The following is a 27527-nucleotide window of genomic DNA, read 5'->3' on the forward strand; positions in this document are numbered from 1 at the left end:
TCGGGGTGCACGTGTGCACGGGACGAAAACAAAGAGGCATAGCTCGTTGCCACCGCCATGGCGAACGAGTCCTACTACGACCTGAGTATTATGCGCACCCCTCGGCTCCGTCCGACGCCACTGCTAGCGATAGTAGGCAACCAGGAGCCCGCGCTGCCCGGAACCCCAGTCGCCGTTCCCAGAGCAAGACTTCCAACGAAACCAGTGTTCAGTCCCTGTGGCTGGCTACCCAGTGACGCCGCAGGCTGTCATCCCGATTATGTCGACCCCTGCAGCGGCGGCGTCTCGTCTTCTCTGATGCCTCAGACGCGCATGGCCCAGACCAATGTGGCCCCCGAGTTCACCGCTAGCTCTGTAGAAAATGCGGCACCAATGACACTCGATTCCAAGCGCGAACAGCAACCACTGCTGCAGCCGGAAGCCGAAGCCGCATTTGCGCAGGATGGACCCGATAGTAAGGCAAACACGCTACAATATTTTCTCATTGGTGTCCTGTTTGCTGGTCTTGTAACCGCGGCGGTTTTAGCAACGGCCAACGCGCCCGGAGGTCCCCTCTCTCCTCACGACCTCCTCCCGGAAGAAGAGCGGCGCAGTGCACACCCCATGCCACGCCCCTCGTACCACGTGCCCCAGGATGTCCAAGGCCAGGAACTGTTGGTTGTACCTAGCCTCGCCCAGCAACCACCGCCTGTCGTCGCGGGTCCGATGGCGAACCAGACTCGCAACGGGCTCCGGAACTCTACGGAAGTGAGTTCCGTTGACCGGAGGAAGACTGCGCAGCACTTGGCCCAGCTCGAGTCAGCGGAGGCAGAGAAATACGTAAGATACATAACTCGAGCTAAATCGCGAGACGCAAGCAGCAATGCGGGCAACCAGGACTCGCCTTCTCTGATAGTTGGAAGTAATGTTTCGTTTCGTTATCGTCACGGCAAATCCAGTGCTTAAATAATACTGGGTGCTGTGATCCAGTTATTTAAGTATTCTAAAATATTGTTAGTGGCGTGCCTATTAGTGTTGCTGCTGCTCTTATGTACTGGGGCTAAATTCATCTGAGCGTTTAGGCTATACAACATCTAAACGCGAAACAGGTACATGGATGAGACAACAATGGCAGCTGAAATGATAGTGCAATAAACCTGAGTAAGTACTTGATTAAGCACTTGACGCCGAAATTGTTGGACCTATATCTGTCATTCCGCTAAATCATTCAAAATAACGCCCTAACGTCACTGACTAACGCTGCATCTCAATTAGTTTTCACAACGTTGCTAGAAGTAATATTTACGCAGTGCTTTTCTAACAGTCAAGGTGGATTATGATTGCAGGCACAATGGATTTTTGAGCATGAAGCCAAAGTTTGCCAATTTCTGATGAACAAGAAAACGAAGCTTGAAGCATTTTTATTGGAGTAGAAAGAACTGGGCAACGGTGTAGCTCTTAAATAAAAACAGAGTTTAAGCCTCCACATCTAGTGTAAACTAAATAACCTTCTGTCCTTGTGCGAAATGTGATATTAGCTACCGGCATGTATATATTCGTTCGCTTTGCTAGGTTAGCTTTGTCCCATGAAGACCAACTATCCATGTATTTGTTTTGTGTAGCTACAGTGACCCCACCCCACCTTACGGAGAAAAAAAGAAACCGTGCTTCTTTGTTACTTCGTACGTGTATCACTGGTTGTCGTGATTGCCAGAGCATGGGCGCTCTGTCCTTCAGGAACTACTTTGAATGCGAACCACTGTGCATGTATTACCTAACGAAAGTTCCGTGCTGAAACAAATAATGTTATGTGACAGCATAATAAAAATTTTGAGCCATTACATGACTTTTCGCCTGTGGTTGGTGATAAAGTAACGTCGTAGCTTTCTGAGTGAAGCATATTGTCACAGTCGTTGAGCACACAGATAACCACACCTAGGGAGTGTTGCAGCACGAGGAATTTGTGTGAAACGTTTGTGCTATAAGCGACACGTTCTGAAGGACGCCAAGGCCAGTGAAACGCAAGTATACACTAATCTACGTACAGTAAACCCTCGTTAACACGAACTCGCTTATCTCGAAATATCGGTTAAGTCGAAAGTTTTCCACGTCGCGCCTTCCCCACCCATAGGTGTTATGTATTCGCACCCGTTTATCTCGAAGCATTTTTCGGGCGTAATACAGATATCTCGAAATTTTGACCGGGACAGCTGAAGGCAAAGGCCGTTACCTAAAGGTGATACAGGCTCCGAGCGAGCGCTTGGTTCCTACTAAAGTGCCGAACGCGGTCACGATCTAAGGGCGAATACAAAATTCCCGCGGATGCAGCCGTTTTCCGCCAACCACGTCAAGTAACCTTGGAAGCAGTCACGTGGTGTGCACCGCTTGCGCGCGGGGGCTCATGGGTTTTATCGGGTAGTCGTGCCACCGCATTTCGCACGTGCGAACATTATTAGAGAGTTTTAGTATTGGGGACGCAAGGCGTTGGGGCCCTAAGCGCTTGGGTGCGTTTGCGTTTGCGTACGCAAGCAGAAACACGTTATAGGCTAGCGGCCCCAAACGCAAGCCGCAGTGAGGTCGCATGCGCTCCCAGCGCCATCAATGTCTGATCTTTGATGTATTATCATTTTTTAAAACATGAAATCAAGCATATGAAGTAAAGCACATAAAACTATTCTTATTAAAAGCAGTTAATAGAGAGGTTTAGAGTGTCCGGTAATCGGGTAAACGCAGGCTGAGGCGTCAGGGCGGAGCTATGAACTAGAGCGGCCTGCATGGTGTTGCCACCTGGTGGCGCAAAGCTCAAACAGAGAAAAACAGCTAATATAGCAGTAACCAAGTGTATTTTACATTGCTGCGGGTATAAATTTTTGCAGCAACACAATTATGCCAGTGCCGAAAATTTACACCAGCAGCGAAGTAGAATAGACTTGGTTACAGCAATATTAGCTGATTTTGTCTATTTGAGCTTTACGCCGCCAGGTGGATGCACCATGCAAGACGCCCCCCCCCTTTATGGCTCCGCGCCCCAACGCCCCAGCTACGTTTATCCGCATACCGGACATGCTAAACCTCTCTAATATATATAAAAACGACGTCTGTCGACACTTGGCGAAAGATTTATTAGATTATCTACCCGCTAGCTACTCGTAAGTTCTCCTACACCGCGAGAGTCACGTGGGTAACATGAGCACTTAGGGGCAGCGATGTTTTCGGCCGGCCAAACAACCCAAGGACGCAAGCAGACGTAGCGGTCTGCGCATGTGCAGTACCATCGCCCCTAGTTCTTGCGTTCGCAAGCCGCTTGCGTCCCCTACACTAAAACTCTCTATTGTGCGTGTGCGATTTTTTTTGTGTGTGTGTGTGCGTGTGGTGTGTGGTCAACGGACGACGACAATGTCCCGCCCCAAGCAGTGCAAGTCTCTGACGCTGGAGAAAAAAGTCGCGTTAATCAAGGAAGTGGAGAAAGCGGGAAGATCCAAAACAAGCATCGCCAAAGAATTCGGCATCCCCTTGTCGACGCTTTCGACAGTAGTAAAAAATCGACAGAAGGTCTTCGATGGCTTCGAGCAAAGTTTTTCCAGTGAGCGGAAGCGGATTCGGGCCTCGAAATTCCCGGACGTCGAAGCAGCACTCATGCTGTGGCTCCGGAATGTCAGGGCAGCCAGCCTTCCCGTGACTACCCAAATGATGATGGAGAAGGCAGACGCGCTGGCGTTGCAGATGGGCCACACAGACTTCAATTGCAGCAATGGCTGGTTTGAACAATTTAAAAAAAGAAATAACGTGGCGTCGAAGCCTATACACGGCGAAAGCGGCACTGTTGATGAAGGGGCTGCAGACACCTGGCGCAACCACCACCTCGCTGAGCTGCAAAAGGCTTACGCGGACAAGGACATTTTCAACCTCGACGAAGCAGCACTGTTCTATAAGATGCTGCCTAGCCGCACATACACGCCGAAGGGAGAAGCGTGCTCAGGCGCTAAGCAGCGCAAAGACCGAGTGACGATACTTTTCGGAGCCAACTCCACCGGCGATGAAAAACTGCCGCTGCTTGTTATCGGTAAGTCGCTCAATCCAAGGTGCTTCCGAAATGCACGGCTCCCGAGAGATGCGACTTACCGCGCCAATAAAATGGCCTGGATGACTGCAGCGCTCTTCGAAGAGTACGTACGTGCTCTTGACCGCAAAATGGCAAGGGACGGCCGGAAAGTGTTGTTTGTCGTGGACAACTGCCCCGGCCACGGAAAAATCAACAACTTGGAAGCAGTCACGCTGGAGTTCCTGCCTGCTAATATGATGTCCGTGCTCCAGCCGATGGACCAAGGAGTCATTGAGGTTGCTCGCAAGTTCTACAGGAAGAGTCTCCTGCGCCGCATTTTGTGTTCTTATGACAGTGGTAAGAAGTACGAAATAGATTTGCTGAGTGCAGTCCACCTGATCGCCGAAGCCTGGCGTCAAGTGCGTCCATTGACGATTGCCAATTGTTTCGCGTACGCAGGATTTTCGCGCGCCGAGAAATCGCTCGAGCCAGACACTGACGAGTTCAGTGATTGCGATGAACTTTGCGACGAAGTCCGCAAAGCTGCCGGCTGCGCCAGCGATGCCGAAGACGGCGAACTCACTTTTGAAGAGTACGCGCTCTACGAGTCGGACGTGCCCGTTACCGGAATGTTGTCTGACGCCGACATTGTTGAAATGGCAGTGAACGACGACGGTGATCACGCTGATGAAGAATCACCTAGAGAAGTGCCGACAACTGCAGAAACAAGAAACCTGCTACGTTTGCTCCGCAACAAAGTTGAATGCAGCGGCGGCGAACAACGGCTCATGCGGTGCGTTCAGCAGCTCGAGGACGCTTTTCTCGCGCCGAATACCAACGCCAAGCAGGCAAGCATCACCCAGTTCTTTTCAAAACAATAAAATTCAGTTTTTTCCTGGGAATTCTGCGTTTATTGCAAAAGCTCCCCTCGTGCTGTGGGGCGTTTGTTAGCAGTGCTGGTTGTTACTGGCTCTTTCAGTGACCCGGTCACTGAAATTTTCGGCATTTTGCTTAACTCGAAACTCTGCTTATCTCGAAATTTTTCCCAGATTTTACAACTTCGAGTTAACGAGGGTTTACTGTATATGGTACGGTAATTTCTGATATTGACAAGGTAGCGGTAAAAATCAGAAATTATATGGCACGTTGGCCTTACATAATTGAACGTCGCTGCAATACGGTAACTATCGTCCACTTAAACGTACAGTGCAAACCATCCGGCCACAACCACCACGTCGCGTGTCTCCTATCCATACCCGGGAATGATTTGCAATCATCGGATTCACTTTAAAGTTTAACGCCATTATAAATACATCACGGATAAGCCTGATGGGGTCGTTTGCTAAAACTGCATGTAACAAAAACGCGTTATAGCATTCCAGCTTATAAGTTTGCAACCGTACTAGCCGCATGCTTTACTTTGGCATCGCTGTGCAGATGCAGAAATTACGGCAGAAACCATCGTCGATGATTATCGAAGTATGCGAAGCATTTCTCCCCTGCACGCGGCGCAAAGCCCCAGCGAACGCATGTCCTCCCGGGGAAACGCTCGCTCGACGATCGCCACTTGCCGGGCCCGCGACACCCGGACGACCTAGACGATCGGAGCCAACGTATGCCACACGCCGCACCAAATTCGTCTTGGGACAAAGTGCCTTTACACTTATGCGTCCCGCGAGTCGGCGTCCTCGAATCGGGGCCTCTCGATTTCGGCGGCCTGTTCAGCGGCCGTTCGCCTGGTGTGCCGCTGTTCTTCGGCCGCGCGTCGCTTCTCTTGTTGCTCGCGCTCCGGCAACAAGAGAAGCGACGTCGCTTCGCCTCCTGCCTCACCACTTAGGTACGCATCGCATACCTCTGTGGTGTGTGCGGAGCATTTGCACTGTTCCTCTCCTCTTGCGCTTGATACTTCCGAGGACCACTTGTTGTATCTGCCAGCTATAGAGGCTTACGCACAACACAGTGCAGCAAGCGCAAAACCGAGCCAGGTCCGTTTGTGGCGCCCGTACGGGCGAGTGGAGCAACGAGAGGAGGCGCAAAGCCCGGTGTGCGAGCAGGCGCGTGGAGCGAGGAGTCGCCGAGTCGAGAGCGGCGAGCGATCGCATGGGGATGCGCATGCGCATCGGCGAGAAACTCTGCGATCTTGGATGGCTCCGCGTTTGACCTTCTCTGGACTAGGCGAAGCAATGCTTCACACTTAAAAAGCCGCTACTCGAACACGCGCGTGTACTGTGCTGCGACGACACCGTTGTCGCGTCACGCATGACGCAATCGGAACAAACGCTAGCCTTACACGCGGTTTCAGGGAGGCGTAGCTCAGTAATACGTTTGTCCATAAATAAGCAGGAATGATCGCGTTTAAGAAAGCTCACGGTCATCGTAGCTTTGATCTATAACACTCGTAATTTCCGTGTAGCAACACTATGAGGCCTACAAGTGTTAATTATTGCAGAAATTTCGCGCTTGCTTTGCTATGACCCCTCTTACGTTCGACGCACAGTGTGCAGTAGTGGCGTGAAGAGACTCTGGCAGCAAAACAGAGGGATTCGATCCCCTTTGGCCACGGCGGACCATGTCTGTCTCCATTTGGGCGACGCAGGTGATTGAGGCAAGCGCAGGAGCCCGAACCATCTACTAGCGCGGCGAGCACGAGCAGCATTGGGTAGTCTGGGACGCCATCAGTAGGGGTGTCATTTCGTTACCCCTAGTCCATACACAACTTTTGCAAAACACAAGGGACGGCCCACTACAAATAGGGGTCTCGCACGATGGCAAAATTAGACCGTAAGGCACCCGCTATCTTTGACCTAAGTTAGGCATGCGTGCTTCCTTGAGCGTGAATAAATGTAATTTGTGCACTCCGTTACGTGATTTCCGTTCCCTAGTACCAGTACAGCGTTGGAAGCAAGGACAAGACGTTTCGCGTACGTATTTTGCGGCGGCATCCCGGATGCAGCCTGACTAATTTTGTATTCAGCAGTATTTATAGAAAATTAATTGGTGATAATATAGCTGTCGTAGTTTACGCGCAGTGGTGTCATTTGCTATAAAGGCCCCTTTCTTTTATAAATCTGGAGCCATATTCGTCCTCCACACTCCCCAGGGCGGCGAAGAGTGCCGACGCTACTACTACACCTACTGTAGGCAGCCGGCGCATCGGTTCCACTATGACCCGGAGCGGAGGGTTTGCGTCCCTACCTCGGAGGACGGCGGTCAGCTATGCAACCACGGCTCCAACAGGTTTCGCAGCTGGGAAAGCTGCCGCGCGAGCTGCTTGCAACGCGACCGCGTCTCGGACAAGTGTCTGGACAACACGCTCTTCATACCTTGCACCAGGTGAGTCGAGCACACGAGGAAGACACACAAAGCGGTTCTCAAATTTCAAGAATGCCATCGAAGAAGCTATGTACTCTTCATAGTTCTACGCAACAGTCATTGTTATGCGCCATCCATGCGCCCACCCCTCATGTAAGGTCCCGTCTGGCGACCTTTGAGGTTCAAATCGAACCAATCAAATCAAATCAAGAACTTTAATTTTAACAGCAATTGGCATCGTTCAACTTCGTGCGAAGTCTGTGTTCAAGTTGGTCATAGCACGCGCAATACATAGGTTCGTGCTTAAGCACACAGGGTCTACGAAATTGGAATATCAATAAATTTTTCGTAAAAATAAAGGGCCAGGGTAGCTATGCAAATTCTGCTTTCCCAGATATTTTATGTGATATTGCAGATACATTTTCACGAACAATTCAACAAATTTATAATTAAACGTGTTTTTTTAATTATCGTATATGTGGTGTAATAACAGCATATTAACAACAGACAGACAGACAGACAGACAGACAGAGAGACAGACAGACAAAGAACTTTAATGACAAGGTCCTGAGAAGCTTTGCCCTAGGGCAGAGCTGCGGGCCGCTCCCACGTGGGGACGGGTAGGCCGAGCCTAACCGCCGCATCGTGGGCTCTCTGGACAGCCCAAGTTTGACGTGCATATTCTGAGCTCCGGATGGCAGAGCTCGATTCTTGTTCTGTGATGCGATTGGGTCCCTGTAACGAGGGGCATCGCCAGAGCATGTGTGCGAGATTGCTAACAGCCCCACAGTCGGGGCAAGTAGAGCTGAAAGCCTCTGGAGTGATCGTATGGAAAAGGGCCAGGTTTGGATAGCACATCGTCTGAAGCATGCGTAAAGTGGACGCCAGAGGTCTAGCCAGTTTGATGTGAGGGGGAGGATAAGTCCTCCTACCGAGGTGATAGTGTGTAGTAATTTCGCACAATAGGAAATCTTAATAACAAAGAAACAGCCATTGCAATATTTCAAGATATCAGGCTTAATAAAAGCGCATCTTTTCAGAAAATACCTTCCGAAAGCACACAAATAGAAGATGAGGAACATAACTTACAAGAAGTGCAAGATACGGACAACTTACGGCATGCGAAAGCAATCATTAGTGGCAGTTTTTCTAAATCATTATCTTGCCATGCACTCTATTACACACTCATCACCATCTCTAGGAATATAAAAAAAAAGTGAACGTGTATTTTTTGTTGCTTCAAAAATGATTGTTTACTTTAAAACTGCAAATAGCATTGAACATTTCTGTCATGTATTACGTACACTTTCAATTTACAGCGTATTTAGTCACTTGATGTAGTTTGCTTATCGTGTGGGTTTGAGTATTTTGTGTACTGGAAAAGCGAACTGACACTTAGTCAGGCATTCGTGCCCTTTTGTCAGCGTCTTAGACAGAGCCTCTTTGTATCTTCATGAAATAAACATTAATTTATTAAATAATTAATTAACTTATTAATTAATTCATTCACGTTTCTATTCACAACGTAAAGATGAGCGTATTGTAATGCATTAACAGGGAAGAACTATGATAGAAGCGAAAACTTGGAGTAAGAAAAATGTTTATTGGGCGCACTTTTGCTGAGAAAAACATGCGACATAACGATAACGCGATCACATTCGTTGATCGTCGAAATCACTCCTGGGGGTCAGACGCGTCGACCGTTCATAAGTGACTCGGTGTAAATTCTAGTGTAACCGCTGGAATCTAATCGTTGGTTCTAGAATACGCAGCACTATTCGCGTCGCGCATGCAACCTGATTATACAGGTTTTGGCGACAACATAGATGACATATAGAACCAGCAATAATAGACAGCTTTAGTACTGCGCCATGACGATACGTACGCAGCACGCAAGCGCGTTGCGGAACGTAAGAGCGCGTGTCACGTCAGGGCTTTCAGCACTGGGAAATGCCTGCGTACGTAAGCGGGCGAGCGTTGTTAGACGCCGGGCTTGTCGGAGCGCGTTGGCCGCATCAGCCAGTACGTCGAACCAACGGGGGAACTATAGACGCTGTTGATCTCGCCAACGTTACATAACATGAGCGTGCATTCACGCCACATCGAATTGCATTTAGGCCTTTAAAATAAGCTACATGTAATACGGATACAATACACGAATCGTATCGAGAAAAATAAAAACTGAGTGCTCATTTACTGAGGCTGGCACGGTCATTTGCGACGAACTGCGCCAACAGGAGGTCGAGCCTTTCACGCAAACAGCGCACACTGAACACTTTCTCAAAAACAAAGTTCCCATGTTTCGCTATGTATTTCCAGTGTGAAGGATCCACGAATGGTTTCTGCGCGTTCACTTCACGCAGCAAAGCCATATCGTAGGCCATTGAAAAGTACAGCCTTCCGCTGGTCGCCTTTGGCGCCGCCGTTTTGCGAAACTCCTTTGTCTCGCGCCCTCTTGAACAAACGAGAACCACGAAAGCAGCATATACGCAAGGCTCCCCACGTACGCACGCAAGCATCCGATGCGTGCGTACGCGGCGGCCGCGTTTGCATCACGTGCCGTTCGTGTTGCATTCTGCGCATGCGCACTTTGCAGAACGTAGCGATCTTACGTACGCAACGTCGTTGCGTATGTAACGTACGCAGCACTGAAACTGTCTAGTATTCCAGCAACTTCCGATACAGAGGAGCGTGTCTTGCGTTGAGCGGCAGCTTTTAACTATAAGGGTGGGCCAATATTCGAAATCTCCTATTTAAATCGAATATTGTGCATTAAATGTTCGTATTCGCATTGGAAAGTAACTATTTGGTATTTTCGAATATTGCAACAAGCAAAATATCTCGCTACAAGCAACTGTGAAAGTCTTATTACTCTTTTCATCTGCCAGAGAAAGTATCGCAAGTTATCAGAAATGACACAGTGACAAACGTTTTCGAAACAATGCATAAACAAAAGGGTAATGCAAGCCTTGTTTGTGGCTTCGCGGCGAAAACCATCATGACAACTTGTGATTTTTGCTTGTAGTCTGCCATTTAGTGCTTTTTGTAGGCTAGTGGGTCGCAGTTTCATTTTTTTACGCTACAGGCAATGAAGCTTTCTTTGCAACGCGGCCTTTACTTATGTTTCTGGCGGAAAAGTCTCTCAGTAGCTCTTCTTTTTTTGACAACGTCTTATCTTTTTCGGCAACCATTCTTTTAGCGTTTTCTGAAATCTTGTCTTAAAAACTGGGGTTTTACGTGCCAAAACCACTTTCTGATTATGAGGCACGCCGTACAGTGGAGGACTCCGGAAATTTCGACCGCCTGGGGTTCTTTAACGTGCACCTAAATCTAAGTACACGGGTGTTTTCGCCCCCATCGAAATGCGGCCGCCGTGGGCGGGATTCGATCCCGCGACCTCGTGCTCAGCAGCCTAACACCATAGCCACTGAGCAACCGCGGCGGTTTGAAATCTTGTCTTACAGCAGCCATTTGTGCTTGGAAAACTGGTTTAACCAGGCTCTAAAGATGATGTGAGGCTATTCACGCAGTTCATTTAACGAGAAGTAGCGATATCATGTTTTAAATTATTCGTTTGCCTGTGATGGTTAGTTTGTCTTTTTGAACTAGGCAGTAGAGGCGCGGTCGCTAAATATGCAGAAATAAAAATTCCTGCTCTGAAAATGCGCATACGCGTTTGACAATTCAATACGAGGCTCAATATTCCATACTTCGTATTCGTATTTGTTTCCAATTGGAAAAGTTGATATTTGCCCACCTACACTTTTAATATCTTTTTTTAAATGTCTTTTAGAAAACGTAAATACGCGTGACAATTCACCTCTCTGAAAAAAACAATGCGGATCCTGTGCACTGCGAGAATCGATGTAAGCGATGTTTTCTCTGCTGTTTACTTTGACTGACGATAATTAGGGCTGACGTGGACGGCGAATGATTAATTACTTCATCGATTAGTCTAATACAAAAGTGGTGAGTTAATGTTAAACGTTACCTTGCGCATACCACTGCTGTTTGCCTGCGTAGTACACAGAACACATAGCGGGACGCGTTTGCTTAAGGCCTCGTTCTGCTTGCTGCGCTACACTGTTATACAACAGACACAGACACACATGTACATGTACGCACATGTGTGTCTGTGTTTTTTGTCCTTCGTATGACAGTATAGCGCAGCAAGCAGAACGATGCCATACCAACTAGTCCCAGTCGAAGCTTTATTGCTTGAGGCGTTGTCGTCCGCCATTGTTCATAACCTCTGAGAAGGCTAGCATCGTCATTGCCTCACATGGCACATCGCATCGTGGCAAATGTGTTAAACTTTACTGGAATGATGACACTGTACGTGCAAAGAGCACGATCGGATTATAAGGCACGCCGTAGTGGCGGACTCCGGATCAATTTTTGCACCCTCGGTTTCTTAAACGTGAACCTAGATCTAAAGCTGGAATGACATGGTGCATTTTTGGCTTGCAAAAACGCGACGCTAGGCGAGCACCAGCGCAACCGCTGACGCGTGGGCACCCGCATAATGCCCCAACCACTGGCACGCGTCAGAAAGCTTCGGCACGCGCCGAAGCGTCAAAAGCGTCGGTCGGGAACACGGCGAAGCGTGACGACGCGCAGCGATGTCTACTGCCGATGCTAGAATTTTGCCGAAACGAGGCGAAGCTTCGCCGGCGTGCACCAATGAGAGGCTGCGACGCGTCGCAGGCGTCAACCAATCGGAGGCTGTGAAGCCTCCTGCTGCTATGCCTATAATGGCCACCCATGAGAAGGCGCCGGCACCAACGATCGTCCCAGTTCTTTGGACGCACGACGCGAGCGACAGTGTTCCTGAAAGACAGTGTTGTAATAGTAGGCAGACAATGAGACGACCGACGACCGTGGGTTGTGGCAGTGCGACGGGGATCCGAAGGGACTTCGAACGGCGCCGACTAATTCAACCTGCCACTGGGTTCCGCCGGGCTCAGTGCGATCGTATGCTAAAACAGCCAACCGAATCACGATTGCCGCAACGTCTGTGCTTGTTGTATGTGTATTTTGCTGTGCTCAAAACGATTGGAAACATGTTTACGAGCTCCGAAGTCTGCATAATCAGCACTCGCCTATCACCGATGTTGTTTAGGTTACGCGTAGGCCTAGCGCGTCCATCGAGTTTGTAACTGGCGAGTGAACTAGCCCAGCTGAGAAACTCTGTCGAAGGAGGGAATTTGCAGTTCCGTTTGTTGCTGCAGTGATTTAAAACGTGGCACTTCTGACTTCGTGTTATGTGTGATGTGGTGAATGAACCGTGTGGAAGTTGGGTTGGTCAACCGCGGCGTGTTTCGTGTGGTGTCGGTTGACTCAAGTTTAACGGGCAAGCTCTGCGCTGTTTCCAGTGGTAAAGATAACTTCCGAAAGCGAAATACACGGGTAGCCAAACTATTAGAAGTACTTATATAATCAGCCGTGCCGCCTGTTTCAGCTGACACTGCGCTCTTCTATTCGGCATGTGAATCCAGTTCAGTACAAGTTCACTGTACTCATTCACTCACTTCTTTCTAGTGCGTCCGTCTTTTGGGTAGTTGGGGATAAATCGCTCGTGTAGCAATCAAGAACACTGACGCACTGAAGCATACGGGACGACGCAGTCATGTTTAAGTCGGTGTGTCCTTGTACTTGAGCACTGCAAAAAGAAATTATCTGTTTGCAACGTGTGCCCCGTGTGCAGTGCATAGCAGGACCTGCATCACGCAAGACCTATGCATGTAGCAGCGTATACCAGGATTGCTTCGATGCTTGCTTCAGAAGCAGCAATACTGAGTCAATGAAACTATAATTGATTTTCTTATCTCACTTTTTCTTTACCGAAAGTGTAGATGGTGTGAGTGCATTGTGGGGGAGGTGAAAAGGTGTCATCAGTGTTTTGTGCAGTCAGTATGCATAAACTGCTGGAATCCCTTCAGCTTCTACTAAAATGTTTCTTGCTGCGATACTATAAATTGTAGTCAAGACAAAGATCTATTCAAAATCAAGTTACTAATGCATCTGCGCAGAATGTGTTTCATTTACAAGTTAATGTACTTGCACAACAACAATATGCCAATGTACAGCATATATGCTTGAAATAAATACATTCCGTAAAAGTGAACGTCTGGGCCTACAATAACAGACTTTGTAGTAGCACTGCAAAAAGCGCTGCCATGCGTATCAGCCACAATGAAACTGCTGCGTGTCCAGCCTACTTCCTCGGAGGCACCTCCATAAAGACTGTGCGGGCCCTTCCCATTCTGGGTGCAACATTCTGCTCTTCTCTCAACTTTTCCGCATATGTCACCAGCAGTGTATCTAAGCATCGGCCAATTCTTGGGTTTGTGTCCCGTGTCTCACTTTCCTGATGACCTAAGGTTTTCCGAGCACTCTACACTTCTATCATTCTGTCACGACTTGACTATACTGCTCATCAGTATAGTCCCCCTACCAAAGTCGCGACGCTAACAAACTTAAGCTTGTTCAGCGCCGGACAACACGCACTTTCTACTCTCGTCTTTTCGGTTGTCGCAAGCTCATGCCACCCATCGATGATTGCCTCAAACCCCTCAAGTAGCACACCCTGCAATACCAGCGCAACATTGCACTATAGTCTATACTGCAGGGTGCTTGACGGCTCTCTAGACAGCACTCGTCTTTCTTCTTCAGTTCGTCTGAACAAGTGGTCAGCACAGCCTGAGCCCTCATCTCGCCTGTACGGCCCGACACCACAACTCCATGATCATATCTGGCATACAGAGCTTTCTCTCCACCCCCCTGGCCATTTGGATTCTTCTTGCTTGCGACTAGACTAAATTGGCACTCCTGTGTGTTGTGCACCCATCGACTGTGTGCGTGTGTGCCGGGCTGTGTGATTAAGCAAGTGTGTGTGTGTGCGTGTGTGTGTGTGCACATGGAGGGGAAGGAGGTGTCTTCTGCACCCTACAAATTCCTGCTATAAATGACTGGCTATCAGACGATTTAGCGTACAGGCATCAGCCTTTTTTTAGTCTAGAGTACCAAGTTGCCAGTAAGATTATTATTATTATTATTATTATTATTATTATTATTATTATTATTATTATTATTATTATTATTATTATTATTATTATTATTATTATTAAAATCATCACTACGACCACATTGATTGTGTGACACATAATTCAAAATATTTCTGGAGCTTCGTGCGCTCTCAGTCTTCTAAAAAGAGTGCCAAAGATGTACGTCTTCCTCATGAAAATAGTGGTGTTGCCTCGAACACTGCTGATGCCTTTGCGGAACATTTCTGCTTGCTATATGGTGTGAAATATGCTTCAAGTAACCTTCCTTCTCAGTCTGGCACAGTGTGTACGCTATCAGTCAATGAAAACCTTGTTTTCAAGTGCATGAAGTGCCTATACCTTCCCTTTCTTGTGGTGTTGATGGCATTTCTTCCGCACAGCTTAAGACGTTTGGAAGCATACTTGTTCCCTGTTCTCACAAGCATCTTCAATAGTTCCATAAAATCTAGTACGTTTTCTAGCACTCAAAAGGTAGCATGGACATTGCCCATGCACAAATCAGGTGTTAGATGTGCAGTTACCAATTGCCAACCTATATCTATCCTACGCAGTGCGTCAAAAGCGTTTGAATCGGTATTGGATTCCTTGCTTTCTATTAGTGCTAAAAGCATTTTAATAAATGAAAAGCATGGCTTTGTGTGCCGACGACTTAAACTATTTGAGACTGTCGACAGTGTTCACCACTTGCATCGACCACCAAAAAAACATTTTTTCACTCTTAAACTGGTGCAGAAACAATAGGTACTCTTAATGCGGAAAACACAACATGTGAAATTTTGTTACATCCTACGAGATGCTCCACTCCCTAGGGTTGATGAAATGAAAGATATTGGTGTGTACTTCTACAAAATGCTAAGCTTCTCTTCACATAGATAATTACACAACATGCCCTTCGCACTCTTGGAATCGCATGCCGTATATTGCATGATTTCCACTCACCTGTTGTGTTTCTGAAATTCTGCTGTGTGCCTCCAACTACTAGAGTACGCCTCTATAGGAGAGGGGTGCAATGAGCAAATCTAATTCTGACCTCATTGAACGCATCCAGAATAAATTGATATCTATCTTAAAGCATCACTTTTGCCATTCTGGCGACCACAGTTGAGCGTTCTTAAATATACCTCAACTCGCACCTCTAGATGCAAGACTTAATTAATCACACCTTTTGTTCCTGTAGAAGGTGGTCCAAGGTGGTCCACGACATTATACATTCCCTGGAGCTTCTTGATCATATGCATTTGTTAGTGCCGCAACAGTATACCAGGCAGCATTCTACATTCGTTACCTGGCCTTGTTGCAAGATTGTGCTATGTAAGGCTCGACTCCAAAACATACTTCAGAGTTCATTTCCTGTGTTTTGTGTATCTGTAGATAATCATGTATGATTAACTTCCTTTTACTCTTCCTCATTTCCTTTCTTCTCTATTTGTTTCTCTATCTTGCATTTTTTTTGTTACCACATTCATGTATTCTGTACATTTTGTCTAACATATTTCTCGGGAAGCTCACCAGTACGAAGGCTCTCAGCTGTTCCTGGGCACTACAATAAACATTTGAATGATTGATTATTATCGTAGTATAAAATCGTGCGTCTTAATCTATGTACTAGTATACTATTTCAGTGCAGTAGCTTTCGTGCAATTAAAGAAAGGGCATGAATTAGGAAGTGCAATAATAATATGCTATGTGCCTGATCATATGCATTGTGCTATTAATTTCTTCTGAATTTTATTAATGGCTGGTTACTGTACCCAGTGTTGTGCAATAAAATAATATGGCACAGCAATTATTGCTTGCCTCGCAGAACAAATTGAATATATCTTTTTCAGTCAAAACATCATAGTAGGCTGAAAACAATAAACTTTTTTTGTGTGTGTGTGAAGACGAAGTGTGTAAATTGTGATAATAACCTGTTTGTATATATATATATATATATATATATATATATATATATATATATATATATATATATATATATATATATATATTTCTTATATTATGCAAATGAGCTGCCCTATACATTCGAATAAGTGCTTCAATAGTACGACTTGGCTAAGGGCAATGAAAGACCCCTATTTAAACCCTCCAATTCTCAAGCTTGTATTATCTGCTAGTATGTCATTTCATTAAATGTCCAGCAAGACAAACTTGACATGCGGAAACCAGTTACAATAGAACATGGCCTTTACACTGTGAAAATGTTTTCTAGCAATATACTCAATGGGAGGGCCTCCCGATGCGGCGTTGATGCATCAAAACAACCTAGAATAATAAATGAGGTGCTCCATGGGCAAGATTTGACAGAAACAAGAATCGGGAGGAGACAAGCTCTGAATTACGTAAATTTTAATTTACATATATATATATATATATATATATATATATATATATATATATATATATATATATATATATATATATATATATATATATATATATATATATATATATATATATATATATATATATATAATTTATTTGGCGAGTGCTACAGGTGTTTCAATTCTTTTTTCCTGATTTTTTTAGAACCCACTTTTTCACGTTTCTTTCACGCACAAACAAGCATAATTATATTGACACGGATGGTTTATCTTCATCCGCTGACCGTATTTCAACGGCTAAAAAATGTTAAGCGTTATCGCTCGGTGCAGGATGGGCCTGAACGTATCGGAAGTTTCGCGAATGTTATCGATGGTTGTGTCGGTTGTCTGTTGTCGACGGAGCTTGTATAGTCTGATTGCATGAGCGACGAGAATTGTGTAGCAGTTTCTGGAAGGCGCGCGGGCACAAGCGAATAGGCTGTAACTTTCGATGACTGATGTATGCAAACCGAAGCGCTTGACCCGCAGATGGGATTTTGGACGATTGCCGACATTGCTCGCCGCTATCGTATCGATTGAGTCTTGTCAGGATTGGGGGCTCAATCCCGTCGCTCGTGATCCGTTGTCAAGATTGGAGTCGGGCATGAATTAGAAGGTAGCTGGCCCATGCCGTCGTCCAACTTATCCACGCTGAGGACGTTGATGAAGGGAAGGACTGCTTCTCATCGAAAACGAGGAATATGGGTTTATTTACAATATTTATATCAGTCTAACATGACTGTTTGAGAAAGTACATCAGTCTAACATGACTGCTTCAGAGAGAGTGTCAGTCCAACATGACTTCTCAAGAGAAGTGTGTCGAGCATCTGCACAACAGCAGTTTTTAAACACTCGGTCCACCGGCGATACAAGGCGGCGAATGTTCGTTTCGTCATCGCAAAACTAGCCGCCTGCCCGCAGGACGGCCTACGCACACAAAGGCACACACGTTCCAATGTCCGGAGCCGACGTCAGAGGGGCCCCGTAGAACTCGGAGCCGTTCCGCGTAGCGCGTTGGGGAGTTTGGGAACAATAGTTGGACCGCCGAACTCATTCCGTCACAAAGTCGATTTAGTCACGCTGTGGCTAGAAGTTGGCGGCGAAGCTCCCGGTATGTTGGCCGTCATAGTCGTAAGCGGGTGGCAATCTTGCACTTCAGCCGGCCATTCTTAAGAGCGCCGGGAGGTTGCCGTCATTGTCGTAAGTGGCTGGCAATCCTGCACGGCAGCTGGCCATTCTTAACAGTCTGCGCTATTTTTTACCGTCACTACTACGTGACAATATTTCAAACAAAGATTTTTATGCGAAGCATATTACGAGGGCTCAACCCAGCTCCTCAGGCGCGGCGGTGACCATGAAATCACGTGACACCGTGACGTCACGACAGAGGAGAAGTGGCTTTGGCTCAACTCTTGCAAGACGGGCTGGGTGGGAATCGAACCAGGGTCTCCGGAGTGTGGGACGGAGACGCTACCACTGAGCCACGAGTACAACGCTTCAAAGCGGTACAAAAGCGCCTCTAGTGAATGCGGTGTTGCCTTAGAAACGCGCTGTTTCTAAGGCGTGCGTCTCTTGCTCAGGCGCACATTTTGTTGCCGCGCCGAACGCTGCTTTGCTCGACGCTCACCGCGTCCAATGCGGGGCGCGTAGTCGCTGCCCTGTAGCCCATTGTCTTACACCCCTTGGCGGGTCGACGGGAACGCTGTCGCGTTCCACTCTTGAAGGCGAAGAAGTAATGCATGAGTTGTTTCTTCGTCTAGCCGAACCAAATATAGCCAAGCAACAGCAGTTCACCAGGCTAAACAGTGGTTCAACAACTAAAATAAAGGCTAGTATGCTTCGCATCCTGGGCTTAACCTTACCTAAGCCACAGCCATTTTTTTCAGTGATACTTTGCATTGCACGCCTAATTCTTACATAGTTGGCTGTGCAATGAGCTACCAAAAAATGAAATGGTACAAGAGTTTTTGATATGATATGGCATCGTCGTGCAGGTGTTTGCAAAGCGATCTTGCTGACAGACGACGCACGAGCGCGAGCGCTGATGTCGATATTTTGTGCACTACTGTTACTTCAAAAATAAAAACAAACTGTTGTGGCAGGCGTACATTCATTATTCAAACATAACTTGTTGTTTCAAGCTTAGTTTACAGCAGGCCGTTTTAGGCCAGGCTTTGACGGACGAAGACAAAATAGTCCAGCAACAGTGCGCCGCAGCCGAGGAGCGAGCTTCTGCGCGCGTCAGAGCTTGTGTCCAATGGTTGCGTGCCTTCTTCCTCCGACCAACGCGAAGCGAAGCGTTCGCTTGTCGGCGCGTGCCAGTGGTTGGGGCATGAGTGGCATGAGTACGGCAGGTGCACGCCGGCCGCGCCGTGTTTGTCGGGTGTTCCGCCAAGGTGCGTTAATTTCCAAAAGTAGCGCCAATCTTAGATCTAAATTTCCGCCACCTCGCTCTCCCTGGCGTTTCCTCCTCCTCGCCTTCTGTCTCCTCATCCTCCTCCGCTCCTTCATTGGCCAATCTGTGTCACGTGGAAGCACGCGTCGCGCTTTTGTAATTTTTTTCTTTCCAGCGTGCTCCGACCCAGTGCGACGAAAGCATGCGCAGACAGATTGGTCGCGGGATCAAATAACGCTCACGGTGGCCGCATTTAGATGGGGCCGATATGCAAATATGCCCGTGTCCCGTCCATTGGAGGCGCGTTAAAGAACTCCAGCCAGTCGAAATTAATTCGGAGTCCCCCATTACGGCGTGCTTATAATCATATCGTTGTTTTGGCACGTAAAACCCAAGAATAAGTTTCTTCGGTCTTCTGTGCCTTCAGTGTTCCAGTTAAAACAACACTGCTTCCCTGCGAAAACTTACAACGCAAAATAATACAGATGGACGCAGTATACAAATTTACAATGAGCACTTCAACAAAAGTATTACTGTTGCTAATGAGGCGGGGGGGGGGTTAATTATTTTCGGAACTTCTGTTCATTTGTCCCCATCACGTTCGTTCTTGCTATCAAGTTCCAACCACTTGTACTGCAATAAATAAATAAATAAGTAAATAAATAAATAAATAAATAACGATTCCATGTGCAGGTAAGTTGTTCAAATTATCAATATTGTCTGCGTGTGAAAACGTTGCTCATGGCCGCCACAACCCGTGCATGAGCTATACACATCTGTAAGAGGCACGGAGCAGAAGTGGCCCTGTTGCTAGGCGTTGCTGGCCCAAGACAGTTCGAATCTCTCACGCGCCGACCGAACAAAAGTACCCTGCAGGCACGTAAATGAACCTACTAAACCACGTACACGTACTTTCACGCAGTCAAAACCTGGAACTGAGGTAATTACGCGCGTGTTTGAGCACACCGTGTGCATGCGTCGTGTTTCAGCAACACGAACTCTCAACGTGCGGACGCATTACGCCTTAAATTAGGGTCCTTGTCTCTATTTTTTTTTTTTTTGCGCAATTCGAACACGACATTATGAAAGCCAGTTACCAACTGACGAAGCAAAATCGAGCCTCAAAAACTGCTCCGCAGAGCTCGAACGAACTTTTCCGTGGATTTCCTCCTGTAGCGCGTTAGCCGTCGTCTGCTATGGCAGGGTCAACATAGGCGGCGCCACTGTCGAGGCCGCGCCAAGCGCGGAAGTGGAGCGGAAGAGGAGGGAGCTGGTTGGCGCTACTTTTGGAGATTGAGGGGTTTTAAAGCTGCACGGGGGGCAACACCATCTGGTGGCATTGAGGGAACTAATGCGTGACGCATGCCATGAAGTGGCTTCGCGCTTCACTGTCATTGTCATTGGCACTGTCATTTCTGCTGGTGGTTGCTCGGGGCAACAGCCGACGCGCTGGCTGCGGCGACGGCTACGTCTGGCAACGTAGTTGCGGTGGTACGGGACCCTGACACGTTGGGGAAACCTGACGGCGAGTGACCGCGGCGCAACGCTTCTGGCTTGGGCTGTGGTGGTTCAGGAACTCGCAGGGATTTCATAGTTTTTCACTCCACCCGGTCTCAGACTTCCAATTCAGCTGCGCCACATGTGGGCTTCGTCTTTCTGACGCGACTCCCACCGCTGACTACAAGACTAAAGTGCTCCACGTTCAATTTTTGATCCTATCTCGTAACAGAAGGCCCCTAGAAATATCGAAGAAAGTCATCGTTCGGTACTGTCATGCATACTCATTTATGTTTTCCGCTGATCGAGTTTCACCGGCTGACAAACGTGAAAGGTTATCGCTCAACGTATAAGACATGCTTCTCTGTATCGGAAGTTCCTCGAATGTCATCGCTGGTTTTTTCTGTTGTCTAATTGTCATCGACGTTTGTGCAATCATATTGCATGCGGGACGCGAATAGTGTTGTTTTCATTGCTCACAGTTTTCGCTACTGTCTGGTTCTTCACTAGCCGCGTTTACATGAATGCGAGTGTCGCATCGCATCGCATTTCTAGCGCATCGCATTCATGTAAACAGCAGTAATGCGCTAGAAAGGCGCATCGCATTAATGCGCCAGGAGAGGGTAGATTTACGAGCGCGAGTCGACTCTCGCGGAGCATCTAAATGCAGGATCGTCGCATTAGGAATTATGGGAAGGAATTAGCGGAGGGTCTGCCTCGCTGGCGAAGCTGCGAGACAGCCACGCACGAAGCAGAAGCAAAATGGCGTCCCCCACGGCAACTTCGCTCGCCGCAGCGTGCTCTGCGCGAACCTATTTCTCCGCACAGGAAACCACTGCTTTCCTTGCCATCATATCTGAATTAACCCTTTAATGCACCTTGTTGCATTTACGCAACATTCTGATGAACGGCGATAAAAACCGAAGCAAAGTCAGTTTGGAGCTTCCTGTACACGTTGTTGCATATCCGCGACATTGGTCTGTAAAACGCGGCACCTTGTGCTGCAATCTGTGCTAATTCTTTGCATCTTCTACCAAAACAAACGTGGCGGAGGCTGCGCGCGCCCACGAGCAGTGATATAGGTAAGTTTTACAAATTGTAAATGTATTTCTCCATAAGACAAAGCGCAAAATAATATTGTTACGCTATGCTCCACATCCTTCTAACTCTGTAGGTTCAAAAAGACATTGTAATTTCGGAATAGTTTGTTCCTGGCGACAGAGCGTTCCTATGTTGCACAAATGCAACAACGTGTACATGGTTTATTTTCTTCGGAATAGTGAAATGGCTCCAAAACGCTGGTATGGCCCAGCAATTCCTCCTTATAGTGAAGGCAGTGACTATTCAATTAGTCACGACAGCCACGAGTGTAAGTGCGTTTCGATTCAATATGTGGACAAGATGTTCTCTGGTCAAATTTCCTTTTTTCTTTTCAAAAGTACGCTGTGCCTCCGCACGTTGCCGTGTCACGTCGTCACGGGCACAGCTTTACGTCTGTGCTTCGATGTTCTACATTTTGACAATAACCCGAAAACACTGCATTGTTTCCTGGCTGGACGGAAATCTGCATGACGTACTGCACGAAGTGTGGGAACCACCTGTGCTGCACAAGCATGTACAAGTGCTTCTTTTTGTTCCACACTAAATCATAGGTACACCAATGATTGTCTCGTGCAAATAAGCATCTGAGTATGAATCGCGCTAAATCTATTATTTACTTTCAACTTCTTCTTTGTTTGCACATTGTTGCAGATATGCATCATACCCTTATTCTGCAAATTGAAACCACAGACATTCGCTGAAGTAAGTTTCCATGGGAGCACAGGTACTATTATGCTTCCCTACAACTCCATGAATAATATTTTGAGGAAACAAAAAATTGTGCAGTAAAGGGTTAAATATTTAAAATTGCATGACAACCAAATTGTTGACGGGAGGGCACGACGCCAACCCCCTTGCGCGCAAAAGTACTTTCATGTAGGCCGACCGTATCCGACGACGTCGCTGCTGATGCTGCATGTAGGCGATAGCGTACAAGATGACGTGAAAGTTAGTCCATGCCATAAGGTGGAGACGGAACGCTGCATTTTGCACAAGCATCAGGCTCTCGGTAGTCGGTACACTTAGCCACCAACGTGCACTCGGCCCACTACCGGAAACCAGTTACACCGGAAGTCGGCTGCACTTCCCTTATACGACATTATGTGGCGCTACGTTCTCGCGAGAGTTAATGCGCTACATGTAAACGGCGTCGCATCGCCTTTCCCAAATGCGCTTGGTAATGCAATGCGCCATTGTCGCATTCATGTAAACCGGGCTACTGTCACTGCAACGTGACATTTGGTAGAAGTGCTTCGGTGTCATTATTCTGGACACCTATGCAACGCCATGAACCAAGCCCAAGCCGTGCAGGCAACACCAACGTCGTCCCGGATTATCGAGCTAGCCTCAGGCTACAAACCTTGCTCCCGCAGCACGGACTCCTACCCGACAATGTCAGAAAGACCAAGGCGAAGTCGCCAGACACGATGCAGCCAAAGTGTCCCCATTAAAGATAGTACTTCCACAAGGAGCCACCTACTTTGGTGGAGATTTACCACAATTCCCTTTCTTCCTTTACTTTTTTCTCTTTCTTTCTTTTCTTTTTTTCTGTCGAGGACTAGGACAGCAGTTATCAGCTTCATCTGGCATTCAGACTGGCGCAATATACGGAAACAACTACATAACATGGGGTGTACGTCTGCGTCGTGTCTCCCGCATTTGAGTGCGAAATTAGCGCATTGAGAGCAAAATTTGATATGTCGTAACATAAGCGTTTTCGAAGTAACACGGAAAATGGAGTTTTCGTGTACGCTTGTCTTCAGGTTTCTAATATAGACATTACTATATTCGCTAAACTTCTTGAAAAGCTGACGGGTTCGTGAACTTGTTAGCGAAAATTCTGTTGCGAGTATCTGCCGCACGACGAGGCCTCACCGCATCCGTCTCGGTGTCCTTAAGGGTCCTTCTTGTAAGTGACGGGCTGGCTAGATCAGACCGACTCGTTTACAACAGACACGCGTGATTCAATCCGCCATAGTATTGCATACATGGTTGCCGACTTGACGCGCAGACTCGATTACTCATTGCAAATGTGGACCATCATTTATCCTACGTAATTGCCAACCGGTTGTACAGACTTCGTCAGGTATAGCGAATGAGGAACACTACAAAGCGCCCGTTTTCCCTCGTGAAGCACAGCCAATAGAGCCACCCGCTAGTCGGGAGTTTCGGCCGTACGAAGACTCTCGCCTCATCGGCTGCACGGCGGTGTTTCGCGAGAACGATAGAGAAAGAAGTGTTGAGATTTCTTTATTCATTTTGGCGGCTTACGGACCGAACTAGGACAGAAAAGTAAGGAAGCTCTGTTGAAAGCAGTAGGAAAAAGCTCACAAAGTAGCCGAATACCAAGCAGTTGACGACAAATCAAAATGAATTTAATTTATAAAGGCAAGAAAGAAAAAATGGAAATCACTCTTATACACAGTTCCACATTACAACGGTAATGTACAGCTTAGCAATGCAGACGAAAACTGCAAGCATGTGCAGAACATAATGGCAAATTGTGACAACTACAGAATGAGTTCAGAATCGGTAGGCGTCTGGATGCTAATTTATTTGTTCTTACTCAGTGTAATGAAATATCCAGATAAGAAAGCAGGCCGCCATATGTAGAGTTTTTAAACTATTCTAGAAGGTGAGTGCTTAGAAAAAAACTTTATACAGAGTTTGAGTGGTATGTAGTTAGAAAATGCCGTTTTCGTTGAAAAGGAATGGAGGAGGAGCCAGGCGAAAGTTGATATCACCAAGGAAGTGAGATGTCCTTTATCCTGCTGCTGTTTATGATGTACAGTCAACCACAAAAGTTTACGCACCACGGTACCTCAGAAAACCTCAGCAGCCTGTAACAGTTGTCAGTAAAACCGAAGGTCGCAATTTGGCTTACATATTATGGTAGAGGCTGCAAATGTAAATACTAGATTGCGTTGTGAGGCTGCGCAGAGATTTAGATTTTTTTAAATATTCCGTGTTCCGTAAGGTTATGGGGTTGACTACATAAAAAGGGTGGGAAGGGCGCTAGAAGGAATTGATATCACGTGTAATTTCTCTTACAAACAGGCGGGTACGTATGATAGTAAAGCAGCAGCTTCCAGGTTTGTTTTATGCTGACGACATTGTGTTGCTTGCTAACAGGCAAAGTAATATTGAACCTCTGGTTAATATAGGTGTACAGGAAGATGAGAATGTAGGATTCAAATTTAGCATGAAAAAAACTGGTCTTATGGTATACAACGAAAATAGTGAACAGACAGTGTCAGTAAAGGGCCAGGAAATACCTGGAGTAAAAGAATACAAATATATTGGTATATGGATAAACGAACGCTATAGATATACGGAAGCATATATGAAAAAATTCATTGCAAAGTGGAAGAGAAATGCGGCCATAATGAAATACAGAGCGCTATAGCGATGTAATACGTACGAGGTGCCCCGTGGTACGTTGAAAGGTGTAATGGTTCCAGGACTTACACTTGGAAATGCGGCGTGTTTGCTTGAAGTCAAGGGTACAATTAGGAGTCGATGGCAACCAAAGGTCAGTGGGACACCTCGCATTGGGCTCTCACGGGAAGACCAGAAATGAAACTGGGCAGGGTGATATGGGCTGGACAAGTTTTGAAGTGAGGGAGGTTCACAGTAAAATTGATTATGAAGAACGACGGAGGAATATGGAAGAAAGTAAATGGGCTGGGAGAGCGTTCAGGCATTTGTATAGGAAAATCATTGATTTTCAGTGGAGAAAAATAACTAAGAAGCTCACCAGCAAGTATGAAACTTGTATGGTGAGCAGCATGGTAACCAGTAATGTCAAGCGGAAAATCAGAGAGGCTGAAATAATCTCATGGGTGGCGGCAATAGAAAAGAAACCTGCTATGAATAACTAATTGAGAGGAAGAAACGAAATCAGGAAAGAAACAATTTACGATAACTCCAAGGGAAGCTCATTACTTTTCCAAGCGAGATCAGAATGCCTTACTTATACACACACTTGTAAAGCGAGATACAACAAGGAAGAAGCACGTGCTTACTACAGTAAAGCTAGGAAAACGATGGAGCATGTTTATTAGAATGTGAAGATAACTACCCAGCTGTCGGTCCGGGCTCCGCTGGCCTCCTTGAAGCCCTTGGGTTCAGGGGTAGCAGGGAAAAGTAAACACGCCCCCAATACAGTTTAGTAAAAGGCGATTAGAGGTGTCGTGGCAGAAAAGTAAAGAGACCGCTAATAACAGAGGCGTACAAAAAACAAAGTTCCCAATAATGGTTCAGAAAGTTTGAGGCTGGGAATTCCTTGCGTGTGTTGTTTTTAAATATAACGAGTGCATTACGTAAAATAAGAACAAAAGCTTAGGGGCGCAACCTACTGCCCGTTACGAAGGGGACGCTCATTGCATCCATCCATATCCGAAGTAGGCCACAATCTGTTTAGAATGAACCGTTCATGCTATTGCGTCACGCCTCTACCAAAGTGGCTACAGGATCTGCCTCGGACTGAACTCTGTTGAGGCGGCAAGCCAACTTTTATAAAACGAAGATTCTTTGAGCAGGTTCTACGAACATTATGCGAAGCAGCGTTCCCAGCGGGGTCAGCACATCTTTTCAAGCAGCGTCGGCGAAGAGAGGTGGACGGCAGTCGGAGACAATGAGCGCCGCTCAGTGTCTCCGACCGATCCACGTTATCCTCTTTAACCCCATAATGCCTCAAGACGATTTCACATCAAAGAAAATAAAATCACCTGTTCACATTCATCGTGGCCATGGAGAGGGTATTGGTATAAAGAAAATAGTGAAATGGTAATCGAATAAATAATAATATTACAACCAATTAATTGGTAATTCTTTCGGTGAACTATGCACAAGTGAAAACTCCTTCCAGCATAATAAAAACGGTAGTATGAGCTCTACATTGGGTTCCCAGCGCTTCAATAGGATACTTTAGCATCAAATTTAGCGTATCCCAATGATACGTTGGGCTTTCTGGGGTTAAATATTGATGTTCATGTTTCTAGTTCAGACACGGAACTTCCATCAGGCATCCTGGCGCAACGGGATAAACAACAAAACATATGCTTAAAAGCAAGGGGGAAAATAGCAAGAGTGTTAGAGCAACACCTAAATACCTAACGTATACTCAAAAGTGTCGTTAACATCGCTTCGCTACATACCTTGTTACAGGAAGGACATCGTGACGACCTTCTGGTACTTCGACGGACGTGCCTGCACGACATGGGACTTCCCGCGCGGCAACTGCCCGCAGAGTCGTGCTGGCGTCTACGAGACCTTTCGCGAATGCTTCAGGCAGTGCAAAGGCAAAGGGAGAGAGGAGGCCCAGGCGGACTCGGCACGCTGTTCAGTTCCAGAGCCCGGCGCGTGCGGCCTAGAAGAACTCAAGTACCCGTTCTTCGCGGACATGCAGGCCGAAGGAAGCGCGCGGTGCTCCAATGCGTCTCGGGCGGCGTTGTTGGCCAGGCGGTGCCTGGTGGGATCCAATCAGTTCCACTCGCTCGACGATTGTCAGGGCGCGTGTTTGGATTGAGCCGAGTCAAAACCGCCCGTGGTTCCTGCTCATTGGGTTAGAACGCTTCAATAAAGCAGCGAGAAAACATCACTGAATGGGGCAATTCTTTGCAGGAGCGTGCAACGCTGGGCTAGTTGGTCTGCGTGGATGGCGTTTTCCAGTGTCTGCTACTCACTACGTTTACGTGTACTGGTACAGCTTGCATCATATCCTCTAAGACATGTGCTTTGGTTATAGTGCAGCCTCCGTGTAAGCGCTGGTA

At 47.0% G+C, this 27527-nt stretch overlaps 1 protein-coding gene across 1 annotated transcript; it reads left to right on the forward strand.

Annotated features, from left to right (window-relative positions):
- LOC139051635 (uncharacterized) lies at nt 1–27345 on the forward strand. Its single transcript, XM_070528581.1, has 3 exons — nt 1–819; nt 7122–7354; nt 26923–27345. The coding sequence occupies exons 1-3, from the start codon at nt 58–60 to the stop codon at nt 27281–27283; spliced, it is 1356 nt and encodes a 451-aa protein (XP_070384682.1). The 5' UTR covers nt 1–57; the 3' UTR covers nt 27284–27345.
- The last annotated feature ends 182 nt before the right edge of the window (nt 27346–27527 follow it).

Source organism: Dermacentor albipictus, unplaced genomic scaffold (assembly GCF_038994185.2).
Source record: "Dermacentor albipictus isolate Rhodes 1998 colony unplaced genomic scaffold, USDA_Dalb.pri_finalv2 scaffold_13, whole genome shotgun sequence".
Taxonomy (NCBI): Eukaryota; Metazoa; Arthropoda; class Arachnida; order Ixodida; family Ixodidae; genus Dermacentor; species Dermacentor albipictus.

Excerpts from the sequence above, each read along its gene's own strand:
- LOC139051635 (XM_070528581.1), top strand. The coding sequence starts at position 58 with ATGGCGAACGAGTCCTACTACGACCTGAGTATTATGCGCACCCCTCGG. Across the intron at positions 820-7,121 it reads CAGCGGAGGCAGAGAAATAC|GGCGGCGAAGAGTGCCGACG; the intron begins GTAAGATACATA and ends CACACTCCCCAG. Across the intron at positions 7,355-26,922 it reads CTCTTCATACCTTGCACCAG|GAAGGACATCGTGACGACCT; the intron begins GTGAGTCGAGCA and ends ACCTTGTTACAG.